Raw genomic sequence first — 26,137 nt, forward strand, 5'->3', positions numbered from 1 at the left:
CCGTTGACAAGAAATTTTGCGCGGAACTTGTAATTGTCATTTCAGTAACAATACATGCAGAATCTCTATGGAATCTGTATTTTGGAAACTAAAAGAAAAAAATTTCTATTGGCCATATCTATGGTACCACTATTCCAATTATGCCTATTGATGGATGTATCCGCGGCATTCAAGATATGAACATACTCTGAAAATTTCAAGCTCTTTTTGTTCAGGAGTTATCGTACTCACGACTGGCATTATCGTTTGGGACCATTTCCGAATTGGAATTCCAAAATTGTAAGACATTGTGTGAAAATGATACAGCGATATGTTCGGTTAACGAAAGCTAAAAAAAAAAGATATTTGAGTTTTTTTAAACGTAAACGAAAAAGAGACAATAATAAATACCGTCTTGAATGGTTCCATTTTTGCCCTTCCGATATATGGCAACAATGGTACCTATTGCCATATATCGGAAGGGTATCTAAGTATATCTGGAAGAAAGTCATATAGTTCTCAAAAACTTCATATTTTTCATTGAAATTTCGAAAATAAATAAATAATCAATAATATGCAAAAAAAAAAGAAAAAACATTAGAGAAGCTCTGACATGCAGTTCTTGTGCTTGTTCATTCATTGGCCAATTGTGCTTTCGGAGACCAGATTTCCTTATGTGATTTCCAAGGGTTTAAATGGCGCATGAACAAACAAGAGATTAAAAGCTGCTGACTTCACGTCAGTGCTTTCCTATTTCATTTTAATATTCATTTAGTTATTCACACATTCATCGTCAGAAAATTGACCAAAATCCAATAAATAATGTTTTTATACTGTTCAGCTCATTAATCAAACCTTCTAAAAAAACACATATTTAGTTTTATGCTTTTCAAATTTTTTAATTATTATACACAGGAAACTTCATAAATTTAAAAAATCAGAATCAATGCATGTTTATTCATTTGTTGTTTTATATATTATAGAAACAGTAGATAATTTTGAAACTTCATTCATCGTAACTTTAATCTTATAAAATTTCCTGTTCACTCGTGATATAACCTCGAATATGTTCATTTTTTAATTTCAATAATGTAAATGAACTTAGGGTATTGTATTATCAAACAGCAATCAACTCATTTCAGTAATCCTTCAATACGAAAGACACATAAAACGACAAGTCACGTACTATGTGCAGTTAATAATTGAATCACAAACGCGATAATGACAGACATGAATTGCTTGATAGATAGTTGACAGCATACACTCCGGAGTTAATTGAATAGAATACAATAACTGAGTTAAATTATGGGGTTGAATTACTTGATTGATGTAGGTTGGTATACGGTAGGGTAGGGACAAGAAAAGGATTGAATTAGATTTTACGTTTCATCAGTTTGATTAAATCAGATTAAGAAGTGAACTAGCCCAAAAACCAACGAGTCTACCGACCAATTAATAAGGGTTGATTGAACATTTGGTTAATCATTGATTTCACGTAAAAGTCGATTATCCGTATATTTTCCTGATTTAATATCACATGAACAGACCGATTGAGAAATCCTCTATCTACTATAGTAAAACACATTTTTTTGGCAAAATTCGATTTTATTATTCAACATAGTTGCCTTCGAGGGCGATACAGCGATTATAGCGATCTTCCAACTTTTCGATACTAATACTAATACGATTCGTCTTTCGCTTCAAAATAGGCCTCAGTTCCGGCGATTTCTTCTTCATCGGCGCTAAATTTCTTTCCAGCGAGCATTCTTTTGAGGTCTGAGAACAGGTAAAAGTCGCTGGGGGGCCAGATCTGGCAAATCTGGTGGATGCAGAAGCAATTCGAAGCCCAATTCATACAATTTTGCCATTGTTTTCATTGATTTGTGACACGGCGCAATGTCTTGATGGAACATCACCTTTTTTTGCTTCAAATGAGGCCGTTTTTCAAAGAGTTCATCCTTCAAATGATCTAATAACGCTATAAAATAATTGCTGTTGAAGGTCTGGTCCTTTTGGAGGTAATCAATGGATATTATACCTTGCGCATCCCAGAATACTCATGCCATAACCTTGCCAGCTGACTGTTGTTATTTTCCTCGCTTTGGATTAGGTTCATGAAGTCCACTCAGCAGACTATCGATTGGACCCCGGAGTGAAATAATGGAGCCATGTTTCATCCATTGTCACATATCGACGCAAAAATTCAGGTTTATTGCACTTAAACAGCTTCAAACACTGCTCAGAATCATTAACACGTTGTTGCTCTTGATCGATTGTGAGCTCGCGCGACATCCATTTTGTATACAGCTTTCTTATGTAGAAATATTCGTGAATGATATGGTGTACACGTTAAGATCATATCTTCACTTTACGATCATTCAAAATTATTTTTTTTATTATTTATTGTGAACTTTTTTAATTTTTTCGTCGGTGACAGCCTCTTTTGGGCGTCCACTGCGTTCACCGTCTTCAGTGCTCATTTCACCACGTTTGAACTTAGCATACCAATCAATGATGGTTGATTTTCCTGCTGCAGACCCCGGAAACTCTACATCAATCCAAGATTTTGTATTTTTTTCCTTCAACAAGCAATATTTTATCAGCACACCAAATTCTATCTTTTCCTCTTTTTTCAAATAACAAAAATAGCTTATACTGCAGTGACAACAGATCCGACTCGAGATACTACGTCTATGTACGGGGTGATTCAAAATATGAGGCGAAAAATTAAGGGGCGTATACAGATTGATAGTCATGATAAGACTTTTTTGCAAATGAGGCTTCGTTTCCGCGTTATTGGTCGAGTTTAGTCCTCACCAGGGTAATAAAGAGGAGAACAATTGTTTCAGAACTCTGACAATGTCTTGCGTTTCGAACTATGAAGTCATACAACTTAGAAGCAGCACTCAGCATGTGAGGAACGAGTGACATGTGACCATCAAACAGAATACTCAGGTTCCTAACAACATTCAACTCAACATCTTAACATTTCCCAAAAAATCCTCAAACATAATTGATTCCATCTTTTGTATAGAAGGAATGATATTGATATCCTCACATCATTTCATTAATTCCATTAATTGCTCTCTGCAATCTAAAAGAGTGCCGCATACAAATTACCCTGAGAAAGAGCTTAAGATTATCCGCAAACAGTAGCCTTATCACATCAACCGCACTGATTAAGACATAGATAAACAGCAAAAATAGAAGTGGGCCATGATTAGATCCCTGAGCTACACCAGACTCGAACGAACGAAACCCCCCCACAAAAACAAACTGCTTGCGATGCAACAGATAGGACCTAAGAAGAAATGATAACTATAATGTAGTAAACCCATATCTGTTTTCCAATTTTTTCTGCAAAATTTGGTGATCCACTTTATCGAAGGCCTTCTGAAAATCCGTATAATATAATAATTCCAAATTCCATGCAAAAACGCTATGAGTGTTTAATATCCTTCATATCGGTTTCCAATAATATTATTCTACTAAGATTATAATAATCCAAAGAAACCTCTTCCCAATCAAATATCAGGCATTCATACATCTTTGATGACACACAAATGAAGCAATAAATCATATACAGATATCTGAATACACAAGGGTCTTTCGAATCCGATAAAACATTGAACGGAAAAGCAATAAAACTCTCATAATGATCGCGTGAACACATCATTCTTCCATTCATTCCGGAGAAATAATAAACCACGCACTGAAAAGGGTTCGAGAATAGAACAGAGCAGATAAAAAACGAAAACAGAATATTCGGATAAGAGAAAAATATTTTTTGCAGAACTCATATACTCATATATATAATAATCTATTTTACTCTATCAGAAGAGGAGTGAGTCTTTTACTTGTTGGGTGAAAATTCATTTTTTCTCCGATTGACAGCATATATTAATTTTGCAGATACATATCAATCAGCAAAGTATTACTTTTCCTGCCTAGGCATCAAAATGATTATTCCCAATGGGTTTAACACATTTGACATTTTCTGACAATCAATATTTTTTGCCACCTCCCTTATTTCTGGAGGAGTAAGTATTTCTATTATTTCTAAGTCGCTATCACTGTCCATAATATTAATAAATCCGATATTATCCCAAAAAAACTGTAAGATATTGTCAAAATATAATTATTGTGGATATACATTTCCATAGCAACCAACCATTTCAACAATTGCGATTTCTGTCGTTTTAATTTATCATTACAGGAAAAATAAAAAAAATTGTAGGAATTGTGGCAACATGCAAATACAATATCCTACATATATCATTATAAACAATCGAAGAAAAAATTATATCTTCAACTCGGCAGCAAAGTAGATTAACTGATTGACTGCCTTGGCAGTCAATCTATTTACTTGCTTCCTAGTAAAACAAATAACTATATTTACATTGGTATCGTCACAAAAACTATTATGAATTTATTGCATTATTTGATATAACTATTTGATATAACTATCAGGATAATCCAGATGATGTGCACTCGAAATTATTGCAGTCTGTTGAGACAGTCTAATTATATCTGACTTTATTGCTTACAGATCTCCCAGAAGGAAATATAAACCAGTTAGAAGTAGCAGGCTCCAGCATTACTAGCTTTGAAGCAGAGAGCTTAGCAAGATGTCAAGTACAGTCTCTGGTATTAAGCAACAACAAACTTCAACAAATATCGGAACGAGCTTTCAGGTATTTTTTTGTGTTATCTCATTTAAACATGTATCGGGTCTCAAATTATCATACATATTGCAAAAATTATGATGTATACAGGGTGAGTCTTTGACTTGTAAATATATTTTAACCAAAGATTTCTGGGATCAAAAGAAACACTATTTTCCTTCCATATTTTCAACTATACAAGAAACACCCTGTATATCGACAACAAAGCGTTTGCGAGCTCATATTTATGGGACTAAATTCTTAAAATTATCCAAGGAATCTCTCATTCTCCTTCGTAACTCCATTTTAGGAAAAGCCAGTATAAGGTAAGAACAATCGAATTGGTAATAAAATAGTTATTTATAATACAAGTGCAGAAGGCATTGAGCCTTCTGTACGAGTATTATACATTATTTTCTTTAATCCATTGCATTTTTATTGAAATTAATGAAATATTTTCATAAATATCATTTAGTGATTTTTACATTGGAAAATGTTGGTTGGCAGAACTGATTTCTTTAAGGCAAATTTCAAATGAATTGACAGATAGAGCCGTGGCGGAAAGTTCTGAGTACCAACATATAATAATAAAATATAACCATGAAAACTGTGCGTTTCTGATATATTCTCGCACGATTTTGTTCTACAAGATGTGGAAGAATGAACGGAATAACCACAGAATTAGAGAAAAGAATATTTTAGGTAATTTGGTTCAAACTTCGTTATCGAAACTCTTTTTCTCACATTACAGATATGAGTAAACATTGTTGTAAACATTTTTTTTCGATTACCCCCCAAGAAAAAAATAGATCAACGCCCTTGAATTAACGAACTCCACCTTGGCATTCCAGATCTGTACTTGAAAACTTGAAAAAGTATAGAATTACAGACATTGTTACGAAATGATAAAGCGATCTGTTCGAAGAACGAGCGTTCAATAAGCAGTCAGGTGGTTCTGTCGGATTTACATATTTCGAATGCCGTACTAATCTGGTCCCACTGGGTATATCAAGATATATCGTCTCACAATCCAGTCGATGTATTCCAAATTCTTCGACTCATTGAATACCTGCAAGCTGGATGCCGTGCAAGCTCAGCAATCTACCCGGAAAATGGAAGTTGGAAAAAGTCCTAATGGAAAACGGCGCCTATTTCAAAGCACGCTTGTTCCCAATTTATTATTCAATGCGGAAGTTTAGGCAAAGTTGAATAGAAGAATTGTTACTCACTCTGCCGGGCGAATCAGATTCATCCTAGTAAATAGAACGGAATTGCTTTTCCATTCCTTACCGGTGGAATTCGACTGGATGGAATTGTTTCCGTTTGGTATAATTCACTACACGGCTGTTATCCGCATTTCTGGAACAAAATTTGACGGCAGTGGAGCATTTTTAAAATGTTTGTTTTTATTTTATCGATTTTTTTTTTATTATTTATATTTATTATTTTTATATTATTTATTTATATTATTTATTCGATTTTGATGAGTTCAACCACTTGAATTAAATTAAACCCTGCTATTTTGATATTTTTTTTTCTTTATTTTTGGAACTGCGCTGTGCCTAAGCTTATGAGGGGCACTTGCAAACAAGACATTGTCTTAGTCAAGGCCCTCTCATTATGCTATTCATGATGGATTAAAGTGTAAATCGATTTATTTTATTTCAAGGTTTGTAGAAAATTATGTGGAAACTGAATTAATAAAATTTGATTGATTGATTTTTATTGATATTTCTTAACGGCAAATTCTGAAATCGTTTTCTACAAATTCATGGTTTAGAATTATCTTCCTCAGTCCATAGAAGCTTTTGGATTTAGTTATAGTAGAATACATGTAGGATCCAGTTATTGTACCCTGTAAATAATTGAGATGGTCAACAAGATGCTTGGAGACCTATTAGTTTCTTCAAGTGTCGAGGGCATGACAGTTTCAATTACAGGGAACGAATTGTTATTATACATATAATGTAAAAAGGATGTGTAATTCTTCGAGGTGTCGAAAATATGTCATGGAGTTGTAAATCTTGAAGAGATTTACTGGGGGTTGGGAAAGTTCGAGAACAAGACGGTTTTACCAGATGTGGTACATCTGTGTATCAGGTACTAGTCCTTCGAGAATATTCGATTTCCAGGAATCCGCGAAGATCTTTGTGGGCGGTGGGGAAAAATTCTTATTGGACTAGGGGATGGTACTTTCCCTAAGGGTGTGGTCAAGCTGGAAGGAGGAAAGGATATTCAGAGTGGACGAGGTTAGTTGCGGTCAGGGGACGAAGTAAGCTGAAGTCGAGAGTCAGTTCAAGTTGAGTCGAAGACGAGTAAACAGTTCAAGTTCGGTCTAAGTCGAAGTAAGAGTTAGTCCAGTCGGTTGAAACTTAAGACGTAAGACGAGAAGACGGTTCGCGGACTAGATTAAGACGAGTCGCGAACAAGTCAAAGACGAGACGACCGAAACTTGTTATAACACAAAGACGTGAAATATCGAAGACGACTCGAGTAATTAACACTCGAGTTAAAGACGAAATTCAGTACCGTAGTAAGAAACTTGTAAATTGAGACGTAATTAAGATCTTCTCAATACTGAGTTTGTACTGTATAAAGGTGGCTTTGTAAATAAATGTGAATAATTCACAATAGTTTAATTATTACAAATCCGACAAAGTCACGAAGAAGACGAAAGGCAGGTAATCGAATCATGCCTCTAGACGATCGATTAACCAAGCCTATATACATTTCAATTCAATTGATATTATGTGAAGCAAAAAGAAATTTATTATTTTTCCAATAGATGGCTTTAGTTATCTGTATCTCGCGTTGTGTAAGTCCAATAGGGCTCCACTAGACGTTAGAAGAACTAGGCGTTAGAAAGATAAGATTTTGTACTATAAAATCTTTGCTGACAGCTTAGAGATTAGTTTACTCGGTTTAGTTCGAGCACGCGTCAAAGATGGATACTAATAAAGATAAAATACGCTATTATTCACAGTTTTTCTTCGATAAAGGCCAAAATTCTAGCCAGACTGCTGAAAATATAAATGGTTATTATGGTCCTGAGACTGCCAATCATCCGCTATTTTGGTTTCGTAGATTCCGGTCCGGTAATTTCGAGGCAAAGATCCTCCTCGCACTGGAAGGCCAATTGACGTGAAAATCAATAAAATCATTGTCATTTTCGAGTCCGACCGTCATGTAAGCACTGTTTCGATTACCCAGGAGCTAACTATTGCGCACGAAATCCATTAGAAATCATTTGCAATAGACTGGTCTCAAGAAGGAGCTCGATAATTGTAATTTACTTTATTTGTGTTTTACTCTACTCGGGGGATTAAGTTGAATAGCATTGCTAGACTTCGCCCCTGAGTAGAATACATTTATCCATGCGTTTTTTATATATGCGTACAAACACGAGTTAACACAAAAAACCTGATGGATCGAATTTTCATCTGAGAATCGCTGCTAAATCGCATCAAAATCGATCCATTTTTGAAGCGGTTAGCGACTGGTGATGAAAAGTGGTATACTTGCGACAACGTCAAGCAAAAACGGTTGTGGTCGGAAAGCGGTGAGCCTGCGGAAACGCTAACCAAGCTAGGATTGACAACCAGGAAGGTTCTGCTGTGTGTTTGGTGGGATAGGCTTTCTACTATGAGCTGTTCTCCAATGGCACAACGGTTAACTCGGAACTGTACTGTTAACTGTCTTAAGGAAGTAATCGCTCAGAAGCGGCCAGCTTTGACCAATAGGAGAGGAATTGTTTTCCATCAGGACAACGCCAGGCCACACACATCGATAGTGACACGTCAAAATCTCCGAGAGCTTGGTTGCATCCACCTTATAGTATGGACCTGCCACCAAGTGATTGCCATCTGTTCCTGGCAATGGAGACCAATTTTACAGGTGATAAATTGACAGAGACTTGTGAAAATCTACTGTCTCAATTTTTTGCCAATAGGGACGAGGACTTCTATGAGAGAGACATAATGATATTACCTGACAACAAGTTATCGAACTGCGCATATTTTACCTAAATAGGATCATTTCAACTATAATAATTAAAACATTTTTTTTCATGCAGAAATAATGAATTCATTTTAACTACACCTTATACTAGTAAGCCATAAAAGTAGTTATATAAGTATGAGGAAATAGATCTAACGAATAGATATCTTTCTCATAGAACTACTATTTCCACATATCTATTCTACAAACAGATCTATATGTAACGGACAGATCTATGATAATGAGATATGTAGACATTTTATTTCTGGAATAACTAAAACTGTTTCCACATTTTTTTCTTTTGAACAAATCCTTTCGTTGCAGCAATCAAAGATAGTAATCAATTGTTCCATCAAATTTCTACATTTCCCGTCATTTGTTTCAGCTCTCTTTGGAAGACTCTCAGCTCCTTAGATTTAAGCTACAATCAATTAGATGCCATACCTTTTGCTACATTCAAGGAACTGCGCAGTCTGCAATGGATTAACCTTCATGGGTGAGTGGATATCGTTATTTGGAACATTATAATTCTTGTCTAGAAAGATACTAAATATTGTATGGAACTGGTCGATACTCACTAAAATTGATGTTCTTGCTACCTTCAAAACAAGACTTGTTTTACATGCTCTTTAGTTCATGGATCTAGTATACGCCTCGCAGGTCTACCTAGCACACAGATCTACCGGGCCCATAGATCTACCTAGTCCATAGATCAAGCTAGCCCACACATCAATCTAATCACAAATCTACCTTGCAAACAGATCTAGGTAGGATTTTTTTACATTAGGACAAATCAGTAGGATTTCTTTACATTACAACTATTTTGAGGTAAATATTTTTGTTGGCGTGCAGACAAATTTTCAATTCTGGAAAAAGTACCAGTACCTCCTCGAGCGGGACTCGAAACCGCAACCTCTGAATCATTAGTTCGTTACTCTAGCCACTGAGCTACCGAGGAATCTTGTCCTTCAGTCTCCTCGGTAGCTCAGTGGCTAGAGCAACGAACTAGTGATTAGAAGGTTGCGGGTTTGAGTCCCGCTCGGGGAGGAACTTTTTCCAGAATTGAAAATTTGTCTGCACGCCAACAAAACTATTTAATTAATATTTATTACACAGACGTTATAATCCATCATTTTCGAATTACAACTATTAGTTATATCCTCGGTTATATCATCATTGTCACTTACAGGATAAATCGAACTTAAAACATATTGCACTGATTTAAATTCAAACTGGACGCACATATCAAATTTAATCGAAATCGGAGAAGAATTGGAGAAATCAAGTCTGTTAAAATAATTTGCGAACACATAAACTGATAGACAGATACTGAAATAAAATGAGTCGTAAATTGATTCTTTGTTAGTGGAAACTGTGAAATCGAACGGACATATTAAGTTATATTTTTCGTTGAACATGTGGGAAATTTCAAAACAAACTCATTGATTTCAAAAGTAACACCCTGTTATTATTGGATTACTCTGAATATTCTATACAAAATTCATAGATAATGTCATATACGTCTATCATCATCTGTTTCGGAATTAATAAATTGAGACACATTTTTTTCATCTAATTGCAGCTCGTTGTTATGATTTAATTTGGTATGGGTAAAATTCCGGAAGAGTTAGGGATAGGTGAAATAGTTAATAGTATATAGTAAATATAATATAAAACATGAAATTCACGTTAAGTCTTATTGAGAGTACTGATATTGATTAATATACATATATGTATATCGGGTGTCCCAAGGTGAGTGGCCTATTAGATTATTATGGAAACTATTGATGATAAAGGTTTCAAATTTTGTGGATAGATATTTGGCCATGTAAGGTACATTTTTAAAATAATTTCACATTTCCAGTGTTGCCGGATGTACAAAAATTTGGCAACAACTTTGTTATTTTAAATGGGACATCCGGTATTTCAATTTTTTTTTATGATACTCCATAAAATATTAAATCTATTCACTCCTTCTTTTCCATCCCTATCTTTAACGGTTTTTGAGTTATTAATTATTTTTCTAAATTTTAGATCAAATTGGAGTATTACGAAAATGACTCTAGTTCGCTCAATATTGGAGATTTAAGTCAGAAATTTTGCAAGTCGTTAGATATTGATCTGATCTGTGTCACTGCTTTTGAATTATGGTTGTCAATAATACAGGACGGACCAAAAAAAATCATCATTTGCCAAGTTACAAAATTGTAAAAAAGTCTATTTTTTCAAATTAGACACCTAGTATATTTTTCAATTTTTAGAATCAGTACAACACACTGTACAATTTTCCTATTCACGTCCCTATACCTATCTCAACTGGATTCCGAGTTATATGCGTTATATGTGTATGTCTTTCTTGAGCCATTATTTATAGAAAAACCTCGGAACAAAACACCTGTTAGGCAATAATTGTTTATTTTGACATTTATGGATTGAACTGATTCATTGATATATCGATTTATGAATGACATAGAGAAAATAACAATACAAAAAAAATTAACGCTTATTGACGCATATAACTCAGAATCCAATTGAGATAGGTATAGGGACGTGAATAGAAAAATTGTAGAGTGTGTTGTACTGATTCCAAAAATCGAAAAATATACTAGGTGTCTAATTTGAAAAAATAGATTTTTTTACAATTTTGTAACTTGGCAAATGATGATTTTTTTTTGGTCCGTCCTGTATTATTGACAACCATAATTCAAAAGCAGTGACACAGATCAGATCAATATCTAACGACTTGCAAAATTTCTGACTTAAATCTCAAATATTGAGCGAACTAGATTCATTTTCGTAATACTCCAATTTGATCTTAAATTTAGAAAAATAATTAATAACTCAAAAACCGTTAAAGATAGGGATAGAAAAGAAGGAGTGAATAGATTTAATATTTTATGGAGTATCATAAAAAAAATAGAAATACCGGATGTCCCATTTAAAATAACAAAGTTGTTGCCAAATTTTCGTACATCCGGCAACACTGGAAATGTGAAATTATTTTAAAAATGTACCTTACATGGCCAAATATCTATCCACAAAATTTGAAATCTTTACCATCAATAGTTTCCATAATAATCCAATAGGCCACTCACCTTGGGACACCCGATATAAGGCTCGGTATCATTTTTTTTTTTTAATAAATGAGATCAATATGGATTGAATATTATAATACTTCAATATTCACGAATATGAGAGAAACCAGAGGAAAAAATATATAAGAAACCGTTACGAAATAATTCAATCTTCTAGACAAATGCGAAACATTGGCTCTTCCTTTTGACACCCGAGAGAATTAGTTTTTGAACATTCGTAATTTTTTTCAAGAAATGAAAACGTTCCATCATTTTGAGAATACATAGGTAAATCCAAGCCCCTGAAGTGACATTTTTGTCTGAGATTTCATGTTATGGCACTCAAATCAAGATAGACTTGATAATACAAAAAAATCTGAATGGAAAAGGGGTATTTTTCAACCTTGAACCTCAAATTCGTTATGTATTCCATTATAATGTCTTTTTTCCGTAATTAAGTTATGATATCGGTGTCCTCGATAGAGGTCAATCTAGGTTTTGATGTCATTAAGAATATAAGAATGCTTGAACCCTATTATTTTCACATTAATTCATTAAGTTTGAAGTACTTTTGAATTGAGTTTTCCAGTAATTTCGATTCTTCGAAATAAATATTGTATTCTCACGTTGTACAATTCAAATTAGTGAAATATGGTTTGTCGATTTTCACTACTTTATTCATTAAAAAAGGTTATACAGAAAATAAAAAATTTCCTTTGAGGAATAATTCATAATGAGCTCTATTTTTGGTAATGTATTCAGACATATTTTCATGGCTATCAATTCCTAAGAACTTACTTCCAATTATTGTCAGAATTATAATATAAAGTAAAGGAATTTAGTTTTTATTGGTCATATCTATACTAAAAATCTTAATTGAAGTTAATAGAGCTTTTTAACGTATCGATCAAAAAATTGATTGTTCGATGCGCAATATGCAGATTTCATGTTATTGGAAAAATTTATTTATTTTCCAAAACCAAAAATAATTGATTCGATTCCGATTGAGTGAAATTTCATTTTTAAATTTGTTGAAATGAAATGTTCTTTCCGATATCATCAGAGTTCGCTTGTTAAACACGCTCAAATCGTTTACAGAGTGAAATACTAGCCTAAATGACAGCTCTAAGCATGGATTTCCCACAAAAACCTCAATGAGATTTAGTGAAGAAGTGAATCACGTATTCTATCCATCTTTGTTTACAGTTTCCCTTAACATATACACCTTCCTTCTCCATATCGGAGAGTTGTGATTTTGCCGTTGAAAGGTTGGGTTATGTTCCAAGCGGTACCATCTTCCGAGAATTGCGCAGCCTTCGTCGCCATCTCTCGGGCTAGCAAAAAACCACTACATCAGATTGCACTTGTGGTTAATTACATGCATGACCTGAGACCAATTTGCTTAAAAAATACAAATTCCAGACGAAAGGATAGCACCCTGCTTCCTAGAACAATGAACAGACCCAAAATGTAACAGTGTATTATTCATGAAGTAAACATATTTCGTACTCTTTCGAACGATTAATTCTCTCCTGTCCTCGAACTTTATCGAGTTGAACTTCCCTTCGGGACCAAGTCCATAATTAAAACATCATCTGCTCAATCCAGATTACAGGAGTGAATATTTAACAGGAAAATGCAAATGCATTCCGGAACTTTTATCGCTTTCTAAAATACCTTTTTGCTTTTCTTAACGTTATTATTATAATTTCCTCGCTATTAATGATTCCCACCGGTTTTCGCGAGAACTTCATATTTCGGGCACTGATATCACTTCGGGGTTGCGAATTCGACCCCCACTTATCGCCAACTTTTTGCAAGCTTGTTCTGGAAAACGGGTCGCTATCATTTCGCCTAATGTCGATATTACGACAGACCCAACTCGAGGATGAAGATTACCGTAGTTTCAGCACTCTATGGTCTATCAACTGCAAAGGGAATGAATAAATTGTTTCCGCCACGGCTGCTATAAATACAGGATAACCACGAGAAATAATTACATTTAGATTATCATATGTAATATAAGTAAACATAAAAATTACAAAAATCATTATTATGTGTAATAGGTTCTTTTGAAATAGAGCTTTACAAAAAATTATCAACTTCAAACAACAAAGCATGTGTAGATGTAATCTCAGTATTAAAAGAGGAAATGTGAAAGGAGGAATCTTACATCAATCTTACAATCAACGTATGATACCAGAGCACAAATAAAAAGCTCAGCAAAAACTCTTACTGTTTGATTGTCTCAGTCTTTACTTGTCGGAAATTCATCTTGATGATTAAAAAGTAAAATAACTTATTTCCGCTTTATATATTTATTTTCACAACAATTGTTTCGTCATGATAACATGACTTCGTCAGGTGAGCATGGTAACAGTTACCATGCTCACCTGACGAAGTCATGTTATCATGACGAAACAATTGTTGTGAAAATAAATATATAAAGCGGAAATAAGTTATTTTACTTTTTAATCATCAAAACTCTTACTCCCGGTATAGGTGTAGTGACTGGTTTGTGTATTTGTTAACAGAATGAGCTGACATATTTATATTGAAGGACTTCCTCTTCATCCAAACAAAATCTTCTCCATCTTTCATCTTCACCAACGATTGACGACTTTATGATAAAATCTGAAAACAAGAAAGAAAAGAACCAGAAAAGTAATAAATGTTAGTTTTCATTATATTGATTTGAAGTTAACGACCCATTCTAAAATCTCTGAATCTGAAACTGAATGGATAGCTTGGAAACCACCATGAAATTCATTAATTGGACAAGTATTCACCAAGTGATCAATGGTTTCTTCTACACCACACTCACAGTGGGCTATCAATAGAATGAAAATTGAACAATATACTATTGCAACGATCATGACATGACCCGTCCTAATTCGATTCAAAATACACCAAATTTTCATAGGGAGATTGAAACCTAGAACTTTCTCTGAACAATTAGACTTTTGTTGAAGACATTACAAGAACTCAATTCCGAACGCCAAATTTCCTTGTCACTTTCATTAGATTGCAGGAAGGTATTAATCCATAAAGATTTGCGTAACTTCAGAAGTAAGAAGAATTGGAAATAAGTTCGTTTGGAAATGAAATTTTTCCCAAGATTTCTTGACTGAGACTTGTCTACGAATATGAGGCGAAAATATATGGTAACACTGGTGACCAATGAGAAGGTGTAGCTAATAGTTCCACTGATAATTCTCATAGTAACGTCAATTTTATGAAACATGAGCACTTGAAACAAAGAGAAAATTGTATTCAGCAGCAGAAAAAACCAAAGGCAAAGCTGACATACGTGCCGGCATCAGCACCCTATGTAGAGCTATAATCAGTGAAGTAATTCGATTTTTCCTTGAAATGAGGAAAGTTTGCAATATAATAACGTACCTTCCTCCGAATTCTTCAATGTGAATATTTTGGAATTTCTAGTCAAACCACTGATTTTTCTTCAATGAATCGATTTTTTGGGTTACTCTTTTCGACTAGAACTAGCACAATTCTTCACGAAATTGTTTGGAATTCATTCTTCACAATTCTTTCCGCGATTCTATACTCCGTATCTACCTATTCGATAAATGTTTACACATTTCCATTTCCAAGTTTTTTTCATTAATTCTTCTACTACCAATTCTTCGTCAGAAGTATCCAAACAAATAACTAGTTCCGCGTGGAATTTCTATGCCATTCGACTTTGTTTTATTTTCCAAATTCATAATATAATAATAATCTCGAGAAAACAAATCACTCTGGTGCTGAAATATTGATATTGGATGATGGATAGCAATTCTTGGAAAAAGTTGGCAATCCATTGATTCAACTTTCCTCTTCAATTCGAATAACTTTTTATCCTCTCTTGTTATCGGTCCATTATTGCTCCAAGTTTCGAGGACAAAGTTTGTCTTTCAGATAAGCACACGGTTATATGTGATACCAGCAATGACATGAAGTGCTACGCCACCAATTTTATGGGGAATTATGCGAATTGATATTTATGGAACTCAAGTCGTATTTAGAGCTGATCCTATCCTAAGAACCCTAGGTTCTTATGAAATATTCATATTTATATGCAATCGTACTGAATTAGGTATTAACTTCAAACAATAAAGTAGGTATGTGTTGATAAATCTCAGTATTAACAAAGAAAATGTGAACGGGGATTCGTCCATTTCAAGGTATGATCCAAGAGTACAGATAAAAACCCGAGTAAAAACCTCAGCAAAGACTCTGTCTCCCTGTAATGGTGTAGTGCTAGTTTGTGTGTTTTTTACAGTAATGGAAAACGATAAAAAAAATTGATAGTATATTACATAACAAGAGTTTTAAGAAGCATATTACGCACAACTAGAAAAAGTTCGAGGAGTGTATAATTGCCTTACAACTCGAGTTATGTAGGTAGGTACTATACTTTTTCTACAACCGCAATCATTTGCATAAAAACTTCGGCCAACAAAGAATCTGGTGTCAAATCGTGATACAATTACGAAACGTCAGTCACATGATGTATGAATTTCGTCACTTGCTGTAAGGGAAGAAAAAAATTACATTCTGTATCTAGTAGTTAAAACGAAACTTTCCCAGATGACAATGTGAATAATTTCGGGGTTGAGAATTCGACCCTCACTTATAGCCAACTTTTTGCGATCTTATTCTGGAGAACGGGACGATATTATTTTGCCTAATGTCGATATTACTCAAGGATGAAAAATACGGTAGTTTCAGCAGTCTTTGGTCCGTTGGCTGCCAATGGAATTAATAAATTGATTTTTTACCATACATATCCATAAACTATTTAGTTCTTCAGTTCTACGAACTTAAAAGGATGTAAAATTTATACCAGATTTTGAAGACCAACTTTTTGACCGCTCCTTCTCCTAATAGATCGATCTATATTTTGGTCACAATGCCTGTAGTTTTCGAATTTTGAGATGTTAAGCCGAGCCCAACAAACATTAGAATTCGGAAACGTGTTTTTGCTACGAGAAACACATAATATTTTTTTAATCGTTATCAACATAATATTATTATCAATAATATTAACAATCGATTCATTTATATTTCTGAGAAAAGTCAGATAATCATTATTTATTTCGGTTTAATACCTATTTATCTCTCAAAATATCAAATTCCATCTTTAAGATATTGAATCGATTGTGGAGTATTTGCATAGACCTTCTCTTCCACGTATCCCCAAAGACAAATGTCTAAAGGTGTTAAAACACAATATACCGGTGGCCAATTAAGATCTTTTTGGAAATGAACGTGGTTCACATCAATATCTTTCAATTTCGGCCATAGGAAAACATCAATCATAGCTCGGTAGCGCACTCCTTTTACCCTTAAAGTTGCACCAGCCTCATTTTTGATTAAGTAAGGTACAATCACAACAGCAGCCCAAAAACCGCACTTCCTAGGGAAGTGCCATCTTTGGTCTCTAGGGGCTTTTTCATCATAGTTGCAAGCCTTCCTTAGGGTTTGCGTGATTTTTCATCTTACTGAAGGTCTCCACGCTCAGGTCTTGTAGATGGTCGTCTCTGGTTGCAACGCTACCGCTGCTGTTTTTCTCTTCGTCACAGCTGATGTGACGTGTTGTTTCCAAGTAAGATACTTCCAGATACTTGTTCTCGTTTTTCCATTCGATCTTCCTATCAAATTTTACAACGTATCCATGGTGATCTTTTTTTTGGCTGAAAAGAACGGCTTCGCTCTTCTTAGGGTTTCCTTCAATTCTCCATCGAGCGAACCAAAATTGAAGTCTGTAGATGGCGTCTTGTTGCCATTTTGGGACACCACGAACTGGCAAGAATGGTGGTATCGTCAGCTTACTGTGCCATGAAGATTTTCTCCTTTTTTGGCATGCAAGGCAGCAGAGATCCTTGCGAAACTCAGGCTGAAAGACACCTCTCTGAAGACAATACTCCCTCAACTCTGTTTCTAAACTTGCGAGAATGCAGGTAAGAAGCTAAAAGTTGGACCATGGAGAGTGGGAAACCGGTCGCAAGCAGTTTGTATATCAAAGGAGAATTGCTTTTTTGAAGTATATCGTGAATTTAATTTGACCAACGATTATTCATCACTTTATCAAACTCAATCTTTTGCACCCATATTATTTGGTGCTCCATTCTATTGCTCAAAAAAGCCCGCAAACAGCATTTGTGGGAGAATACCTACATTTTATCGAAATTTATATTCAAGGGCTGTTAACCATCAATAGGTGAGTGGAAAGGATTTTGCAAGCGACAAAAGAAGAGGGTGTGCACAACAAATTTAGCAAATTGGTGAGACAGTTGCGAGGAAGGAATCTCCTTCCGTTAAAATCCTCCAGGGTTTAAGAGTCTATATTTCAACCGGCCCCTTCGATGTCGCGTTTTCGAAACAAACAAATCAAGATGCGTCAAGTTGAGAAGGGAAACAAGTAACCCTATCTCGGAAAACATTTCGAAGGAGAAAGAAGCATTTAAGATATAGAATTCCTTGAAGGAATTTACAGTTCCTCCATCAACATTTATCTAAGTGTTCTAAATGAAAAAACGGTTGTTCCAAATTATTTATTGTTCTGTCTACGGATAATACAGGGTGGTCCAACGAAAACTCAACACCTTGATCTCAAAATGAAAATGTGGAAAATCGCTCGAAGCCGTCAATTTTTGATTCAAGAGGAAACAACTTCTCCGCTTTTTTTATCCCTAAAAGAAGTGAGATCAACCCCTTGATTTTAAATGGGGATGAGGGGTATTGCGATACCAGTAGGTACTATCTGAAACTGAAATTTAGCTTCAAAATTTCATTTTTCTTGCAGTTTTTGCAGATACGAGACGCTAAGCATGATGTGATGATTATTCGCGGCCATGTTAGATTAGATTTATATTTAAGTAAGGGGGTTCAGTTTCACTGCGATATAATGGTCTATAGTCCCCATCATCAGAGATATCCTCTCCATAACGAGATCTGCAGCTCGCCTTCCAGTTCCAGAGTGCTAATGAACTCCAATATCGGGGATGGCTTCAAAGAGGCTAATTCCTCACTTCTACAAATGTTGTGTCTGAAGCAGATTTTGCGTTGGCTAGCGATATCTAGCGAGGCATCTCATCTGCAGGATATCCAGATTTTCTTCCTCCTCTCCACAGAATCTGCACTCGTCATTTTCTGTTAGACCCATTCTCATGAGGTGTTTCCTAAGAATCCTAAGGCGACAATACCCTGTGAGGAATCCAGTGAGGAGATGTAGCATATTTTTACTAAGATCCAGATATTTCTTGGATCTCGAAGAGTCAAAGTTCCGAAGAAACTTTTTGGAGTGATCCAAACCAGAAAGATTCTGCCAAAGTGTTTTTCTTTAGGTTTTCTTTTATCCTGAAATTCCTTCTTGTAGGTACATTTGTCTACGCAACAGAAAGCCGATGAAAGGAGTTTGTGCTCCGTTTCTGGCAAGTGTGTTGGCCTCTTCATTCCCTCTAATTCCCGAATGGCCTAGAACCCAGACTAAAAAGACCTTGTTACTCTTGCCTATTTCATTGAGCTTTCTTTGGCACTCCAATACCATCTTAGAATCGATGATATGTGAGCTCAATGCTTTGATTGCAGCCTACAGTCTGTATTTTGTATCTTGTGCTTTATAAGTTATTATTGCAATTAAATTAGATTGGGACTTATACCTATGCACTCAGTATCAGAACAAAAAGAGTATTCTGCCTATAAAAAAGCACACTTTGAAAATATATATAAAAGCCTATAAAGCCTAAACAAAAACACTTCTCCATCGATCGTAGGTGTTCTTGAATTTGTTGATGAAAGTTGCTTCACTCGAGAGATGATTCCAATCATCAAAAATTCTATCGGATAAAAAATAATTTCGCCAGAAGATTTGAAATGATTCCTTTTTTCCTTTCCAATCTTATAAGTTATTCTGATTCAAAATAAATAAATATTTATAATAATAATAATAAGTTTATTCACCAAAAAAATGTTTTACATAGATAACAAAAGAACAGTTGAGATGTAAATAAACATTGAAATCCCACTAAAACTAAAGTTGCGCGTGGGTTTTGCACAGTTAAATTTACAGTATTTCTTATATATTATGTATATGATATCTACAATACTTGACATTTAACCTATTTTAGATACAACTACGAGAAAAAAAATCTAACAACAAACAAAATTTTTAAATAATTTGTGGATTTACATAATCGAGTTGACATTTTATATATTGATCCATACGATAGAACAACAACATAAACATCGAAAAAAGTCTGTTAGTCGATCAGAGATCGAACTAGATCTCTATTCAAGTTAAGCACGTAGTTTTTTAATTTTTTTTTCAACATGTAACAAGATTTTATATTTATTATATTTATTTTTTGTTCAGAGGGCAGAAAATTGAAAATTTTTGGAATGAGGTAAGATATATTTCGTTGTCCGATTTTTGTACTACTCAGAGATGTTTTTAAGTGATGTTCTTTTTTTTGCCTAGTGAAATGTTCATGATCAATATTATTCAATAAATATTTGTTTTTGTGTATATGTGTAAGTATGTTATAAAGAAATGTTTGTCTTACATCGCATATTTTTGCTAGTGAAAAAAGTAAATTGCTAGGGAAGGTTGGTTCTTTTCCATACATAATTTTCAGAATTCGTTTCTGTATCGTTTCTAACTTTCTTAAGTGAGCAGCAGCAACCAATATTTATTTATTCTATTCTATTGAGAATTTTAAGATATTGACTTTTTTGGCTAAATCTTTGATTGTGTTCTTATTTTCAAGTCCCAATATTTATGAATTCATTTGATAATCTCGATAAATTTTTCAAGCTGAAACGAAACGAACCAAATAATTTCATTCTTGTGCCAAAATGCATTGACGGTATCGTGATATTGGATGCAGTAATATCGGATTTTAATTCCTAGAGGCATAGCCTGGAAAGTAATATCGTAATAAAAGAGGAAAAACGGTATGTTACTGACAAAACACTGCATAATCTGCACCAGCATCGACAAGACGGTGCGACGAAATATTGATGAAACTCGCGTTGCGACAGAAAAGCAGTCCAGGAGCGTAGAAATGGGGGTACTGGAAGTAGTTATCCCCCCACCCCCAAGATTTTCAAAATATAAAATTTCAGAAATCTCGCAAATATGAAGAACGAAAATTTCTCCATAAAATGAACTGATAATAATCATTTTACTTCCTTTAAAATCGAAACGTCAGTAAAAAATCGCACCCCTTTAGGGTTTATGAGTTTATTATCGCTTTCAAGATGAGTATTTATGGTCTAACGCCTTCCTTGAATCCGATGAAAGCGACAAGGAAATTTGGCGTTCGGGATGGACTTCTTCTAACGTTTTCAACAAAAGTCTTATTGTTGATCCCTCAGAAAAAGTTCTAGGTTTCAATCTTCCTAGGAAAATTTGGTGTATTTTGAATAGACTTAGAACTGGTCATGGTCGTTGTAATAGTACCCTCTTCAAATGGCATTCTATTGATAGCCCTCCATGTGAGTGTGGTGTAGAAGGGACCATTGACCACTTGGTGAATGATTGTCCGATTTATAAATTTCATGATGGTTTCCAAGCTATCCATTCAGTTTCAGATTCTTTTTTAGAATGGGTAGTTAACTTCAAATCGATATAATGAAAACTAATATTTAGTACTCCTTTCTGCTTCTTTTTTTTTGTTTTAGGATCCAATTTGGAAATTATAGAGTCGTCAACCGAAAAAAGAGGATAAAGAAAATTTTGTTTTGGTTGAAGAGGAAGTCCTTCAATATAAATTATGTCAGCTTTTTCTGTAAACGTTTACACAAACCAGTCACTACACCGATACGGGGAGACAGAGTTTTTGCTGAGGTTTTTATCTGTTCTCTTGTATCATACGTTGAAATGTATGATGCCCCGTTACATTTCCTCTGCTAATACTGAGATTCATCGACACATATGCTTGATTGTTTGAAATTAATATTTTGTATTGCTCTTTCCCAAAAGAATATATATATATATATATATTTTCAATGCACTTCGAGCTCGTCTTTGTCCGAGGTTTATAATTTTCCTTTATCTGTCCGCTTTCTCGGCATCGCCCCTTATTTGCCATCTGTGATTTTTGAATTCGCTATACCCCTTGTTTTCGGTTTTTTGTATCATTTTCATCACAAAATTTCAATATGTAGTTATCGAAGAACTGAACTGAGTAATCCACATCAAAAAATTGCCTGAGCTGTGTTGTACAATTTATGATATTTCATTCAAATTGCAATTTATTTGTGATGACACCAGTTTCAAATTGACTATATCTACAGGGTTTTCCTAACTTAGAGGTACAAATGAAAATGATAGATTCCTCGGATCATTTCGAGAAAAAAACAATACGCATGAGTTGTTTTTGAGATACAGGTGTTAAAGTTCAAGTTTTTCTCTCATAGCACCTTCCCTTTACAAGATATTTAAATATAGATATAGATTTTCCAATTTAAAGTTTCCATCATGTGATATCCTAATTTTGAATCTACAGGGTGAATTTTTCTGTAAGGGTGTCCGGTTCTTTCCTCCAGAATTTTTATTTTGTGAACCACTGGTAGTTTAGAAAAATTTAAAAAGAAACTATGGTTCAGTACTACAGAAACTTTTTGGTTGGTTGTAGTTTTTTCGTATCTGCAATCGATTTCGATAAAAAAATTCTAATTTATAATTATTATAAAAATCTAGTTTTGGTACTTATTTACCAATTGTGGCGAAGATTGATAAATATTCGATAAACTGGTTAATCATCACAAAAAAGTAGGACTACAAGAAACAACCTTCATCTCGAAAACAAAGCGTTTGCGGGCTCATGTTCATGGGCCATTTTATTTTTAAAATTATTCAAGGAATCTCTCAAATTCAGGAACACCCAGTATAAGGTAAGAACAATCGAATTGGTAATAAAAAAAATGTCGAGTAATTTGGTTCAAACTTCGTTATCAACCTTCTTTTTCTCACATTATAGATATGAGTAAACAATGTAGTCAAAAAAATTTTTTTCCATTACCCCCCCAAGAATAAAAAGATCTACGCCCTTGCGTAAAGGGTAAAGCATATAGTATTAAAAGTGAGTACGTACATAGTTATTTCGAAATGCCTCGAACAATAATCAATCTGTACTCAATAACTGAATACAATATGAGGTGATCTCTACATTATTACATGAGTATGTAATTTCGAACGAAATCAGTTACATTACCTGATCGATACCAAGTGGATTGATTGAATAGACAAATGATTCTACAAATCGAGTATACAATTTCTGAATTAAAATGCCTGGAGTTTTATATTTCGTATTTACGCGCTTATAGATTAATATGATTGATATTTTCACAATTGATGAATTTATTACCATTATTTCTCAAGAAAACGATTGTCGAACTAGTTTTCGTTACCCAGTTGGTATAACTGTCCCCTATACAGGGTGAATTTTAGGTAAGGAACATTTTAATTATCTCGGAAATAGATCGGACGATTTTTATAGATTTTTATGTGCAAGGATATCTGTTATGACCGATATTGTTACAGTGGTATTTACATCGTTTCCAGAATTTTTTGTCTTCCAGAATAACTTTGTTATTTTAAAGGTATCAACATATGTATTTTTGAAAAATACTGAAAATTTTTCATGTAATGTTCTCTATACCTATGAATGGCATAATTTTCGGGTTAAAGCTGCAATCTGCTCATGTTCGGGAATTGAAAGATAGGATTACCACAAAGATAAGAAGAATTGAGCATTCAGGGATGTTGCAATCTTTGAGAAAAGCATGGCTTTTCTGTTTTCGCCAAATCAATAGCCTACTAAAGATTAAACTTAAAACCAGTGAGTTTTTCTATTCATACTATGGCTTGTTGAACTGAAGTAAACCGTCAACATTTTGAACAACTGCTGTAATCGATAATTTTTGTATACCTACTTAAATGTCGACATATATAGTTCTAACATAAAACAAACATCAAATGATATTCATATTGAACAAATTTCAATCATAAATGAATTTGCTTTGGCCGTTTTTTTCCGAAATTCGAGGCTTTATTGTAAAAAACTGGTCATTCCTTGGCCAGCGATGATTCGTTATATAAAGTTAGGGATTCATCAAGCTAAGTAGCTTGATAGTTGAACCAACTACTTGACTTAAAAATCAAGCTTGTGAAAATTTACATGCTTGAGCTTGACTTGACTTGATTTTAGATATTTATTGCTTGACTTGATATCAAGCTACTTGATATTACTTAAGCTTGATATACAAGCGTCGCACGGCATATATGTCTGCAATTTCATGCGCGCTTAGACTAAATAAGGGGATTCCTCGAGCGCCGAGAGACTGAAGCATTCGCCAGTTTGACTTTGTTAGTAGTTTTATTTATTTATTATTTATTCATTACACCATTCAACAGCCTAAGCCAATTACAGAATGGGCAAAATAAATTACAAGAAATGAAACCTTATCAAACTAAATACATTCCATGTGAAAAATAAAAAACAGAAGGAAATCGAAGCCAATAATAAGAAATGCCCACACCTAGCTTCTCATTTGGTAATTCAAATCAGACTATGATCCAAGAATAGTTCTCCTTATAACAGATGGTCTACTATGGAAGATATCAAAAACCCAAATTTCTATTAAATCTATTGGTGGATTTTGGTGGTTTCAGAAATATCTTTTCAAACTTGGCCAAAATGGCCAAGGATTTTTTATCAACGCCAGTATCTTCAGGTCCTGTTGAAAGAAAAATTTCTAGAGCTGCTCTTACAGTTACAAAAATCTGCAATAGGTTAGGCGACAAATTCATAAGATGCGTCATGTGTTTCAGATCCTGGATGGAAAATAAATTCTGAAATCAAACAAAGGTTCAAGGTTTCTAAATATTGAGAAACTTTATTTTTTTTTTATTTTTTATTTTGTTATGATTTATAATGATTTAATTTATGTTTCTATTTCAAAAAAGTTGGTCCATCGCTGGCCACTACTTTCTGCCATTTTTTGGGCAGCGTAAGAATCCCGAGATGAAAAAACTGGTCATCTCCTGAAGTGATCCATGAATCGATCCAATTTTTTACTTCTTCATAAGACCAGAAGTGCTGGTCAGCCAGATCGTTTGCCATTGATGGTAACAAGTAATAGTCCGAGGGAGCAACGTCTGAAGAATATGGCAGGTGGGGTAGGACTTCTCATTTCAACGTTTCCAAGTATGCCTTGACCTCTTTCGCAACATGAGGTCGAGCATTGTCATGCTTTAAAATCACTTTGTTTGTCTCTCGTTGTATTGCGACTCTTTGTCTTTCAATGCTCGGCTTAAACGCATTAATTATTTAATCGGTTTTAACAACTCATAATACACTAAGCCGAGATGGTCCCATCAAATACTGAGCATGTGGAAGCATGGCCAGGATATCCCCATGATTTTCTCTGATATTTTTATCAGAGGCGGACATAACGAAGTATCGTCAACTACAAAATTAACATGAATAACCATTCGTTTCGCTGATTCAAACAACTACCTATTTTGTGCAAGAATTCTTGTTTTTGCTCGCAGATATTTTGATGTGAACGCTGAAAACGAGCTTGCGTTCACACTAGAAGATCAACGAAGAATGTTCGTATTCCAGTTCTTGCTCTTTGTTCGTTAAGAAAATTCCCCAATGAATTCAAAATTATAACGACATCGAAATCACATCATATGAATCTCTTCTTGTTGGGGCACATCTCAACACTAACAAGGTTCATAGGTGAACGATGAAGATGCGAAGTGAATGTTTTCAGAATAGATCAACGATCCCATGGGATGAGTGAACAGGATAAAAATCAAATTTAATATACTTCTTTTCAATATCGTCCTACTTGTTTAAACCTGATGGATCTTTTCCTGGAACGTGATTGATAAGGCACCTTATATTTCACTCGGCCTACTCTGAAAACGAGGGTTCAAAATGAAAATGGAGTGTTCCAAGTCGTAACTTTTTTCAGGCGGATATACCCGTACCTCTTGAATATTCCGTTGGATATAATAAAATGAAATAGATATTTCCAATATCGCCCTTCACAATGGCACACGTCGGTCCTGAAGAGAGGTCCTCCAACCCTTTTCGTTGAGATCTTGGAAACTCGGGGGTAACTTTCGGATAACAATTTCGGTATTATTGATATTGGGCAGACGGAATGGGGGAAGTAATGAAACTTGTTGAAAAGTTTGATCCTAAGCCGATTCCGAAAGCGTGACTGCGAGTGCACAGCTTCCGCTATACACACAGTAAGCCCTAAAAAAGTTCAGATTGCACTTTGTTCTTCCTGAAGTAACTCAATCTGGATCCTAGTTCATTTTGTTCATTATATGAAAATTCTTCAACATTTTTTTTCGTTTGGTGCCAAATAAATCATTACATTGAAAACATA

General features: G+C 34.5%; 1 protein-coding gene across 3 annotated transcripts in view; it reads left to right on the forward strand.

Annotated features, from left to right (window-relative positions):
• LOC123672760 (chaoptin-like) overlaps positions 1-26,137 on the forward strand; it is a 156,012-nt gene that overhangs the window by 122,533 nt on the left and 7,342 nt on the right. For all 3 annotated transcript variants that reach the window (XM_045607035.1, XM_045607034.1, XM_045607036.1), the window contains 2 exons: positions 4,529-4,673; positions 9,025-9,135. In XM_045607035.1, coding sequence (XP_045462991.1) covers positions 4,529-4,673; positions 9,025-9,135 — 256 coding nt within the window. The remainder of the gene's footprint in view (positions 1-4,528; positions 4,674-9,024; positions 9,136-26,137) is intronic.

Source organism: Harmonia axyridis, chromosome 2, assembly GCF_914767665.1.
Source record: "Harmonia axyridis chromosome 2, icHarAxyr1.1, whole genome shotgun sequence".
Classification (NCBI taxonomy): domain Eukaryota; kingdom Metazoa; phylum Arthropoda; class Insecta; order Coleoptera; family Coccinellidae; genus Harmonia; species Harmonia axyridis.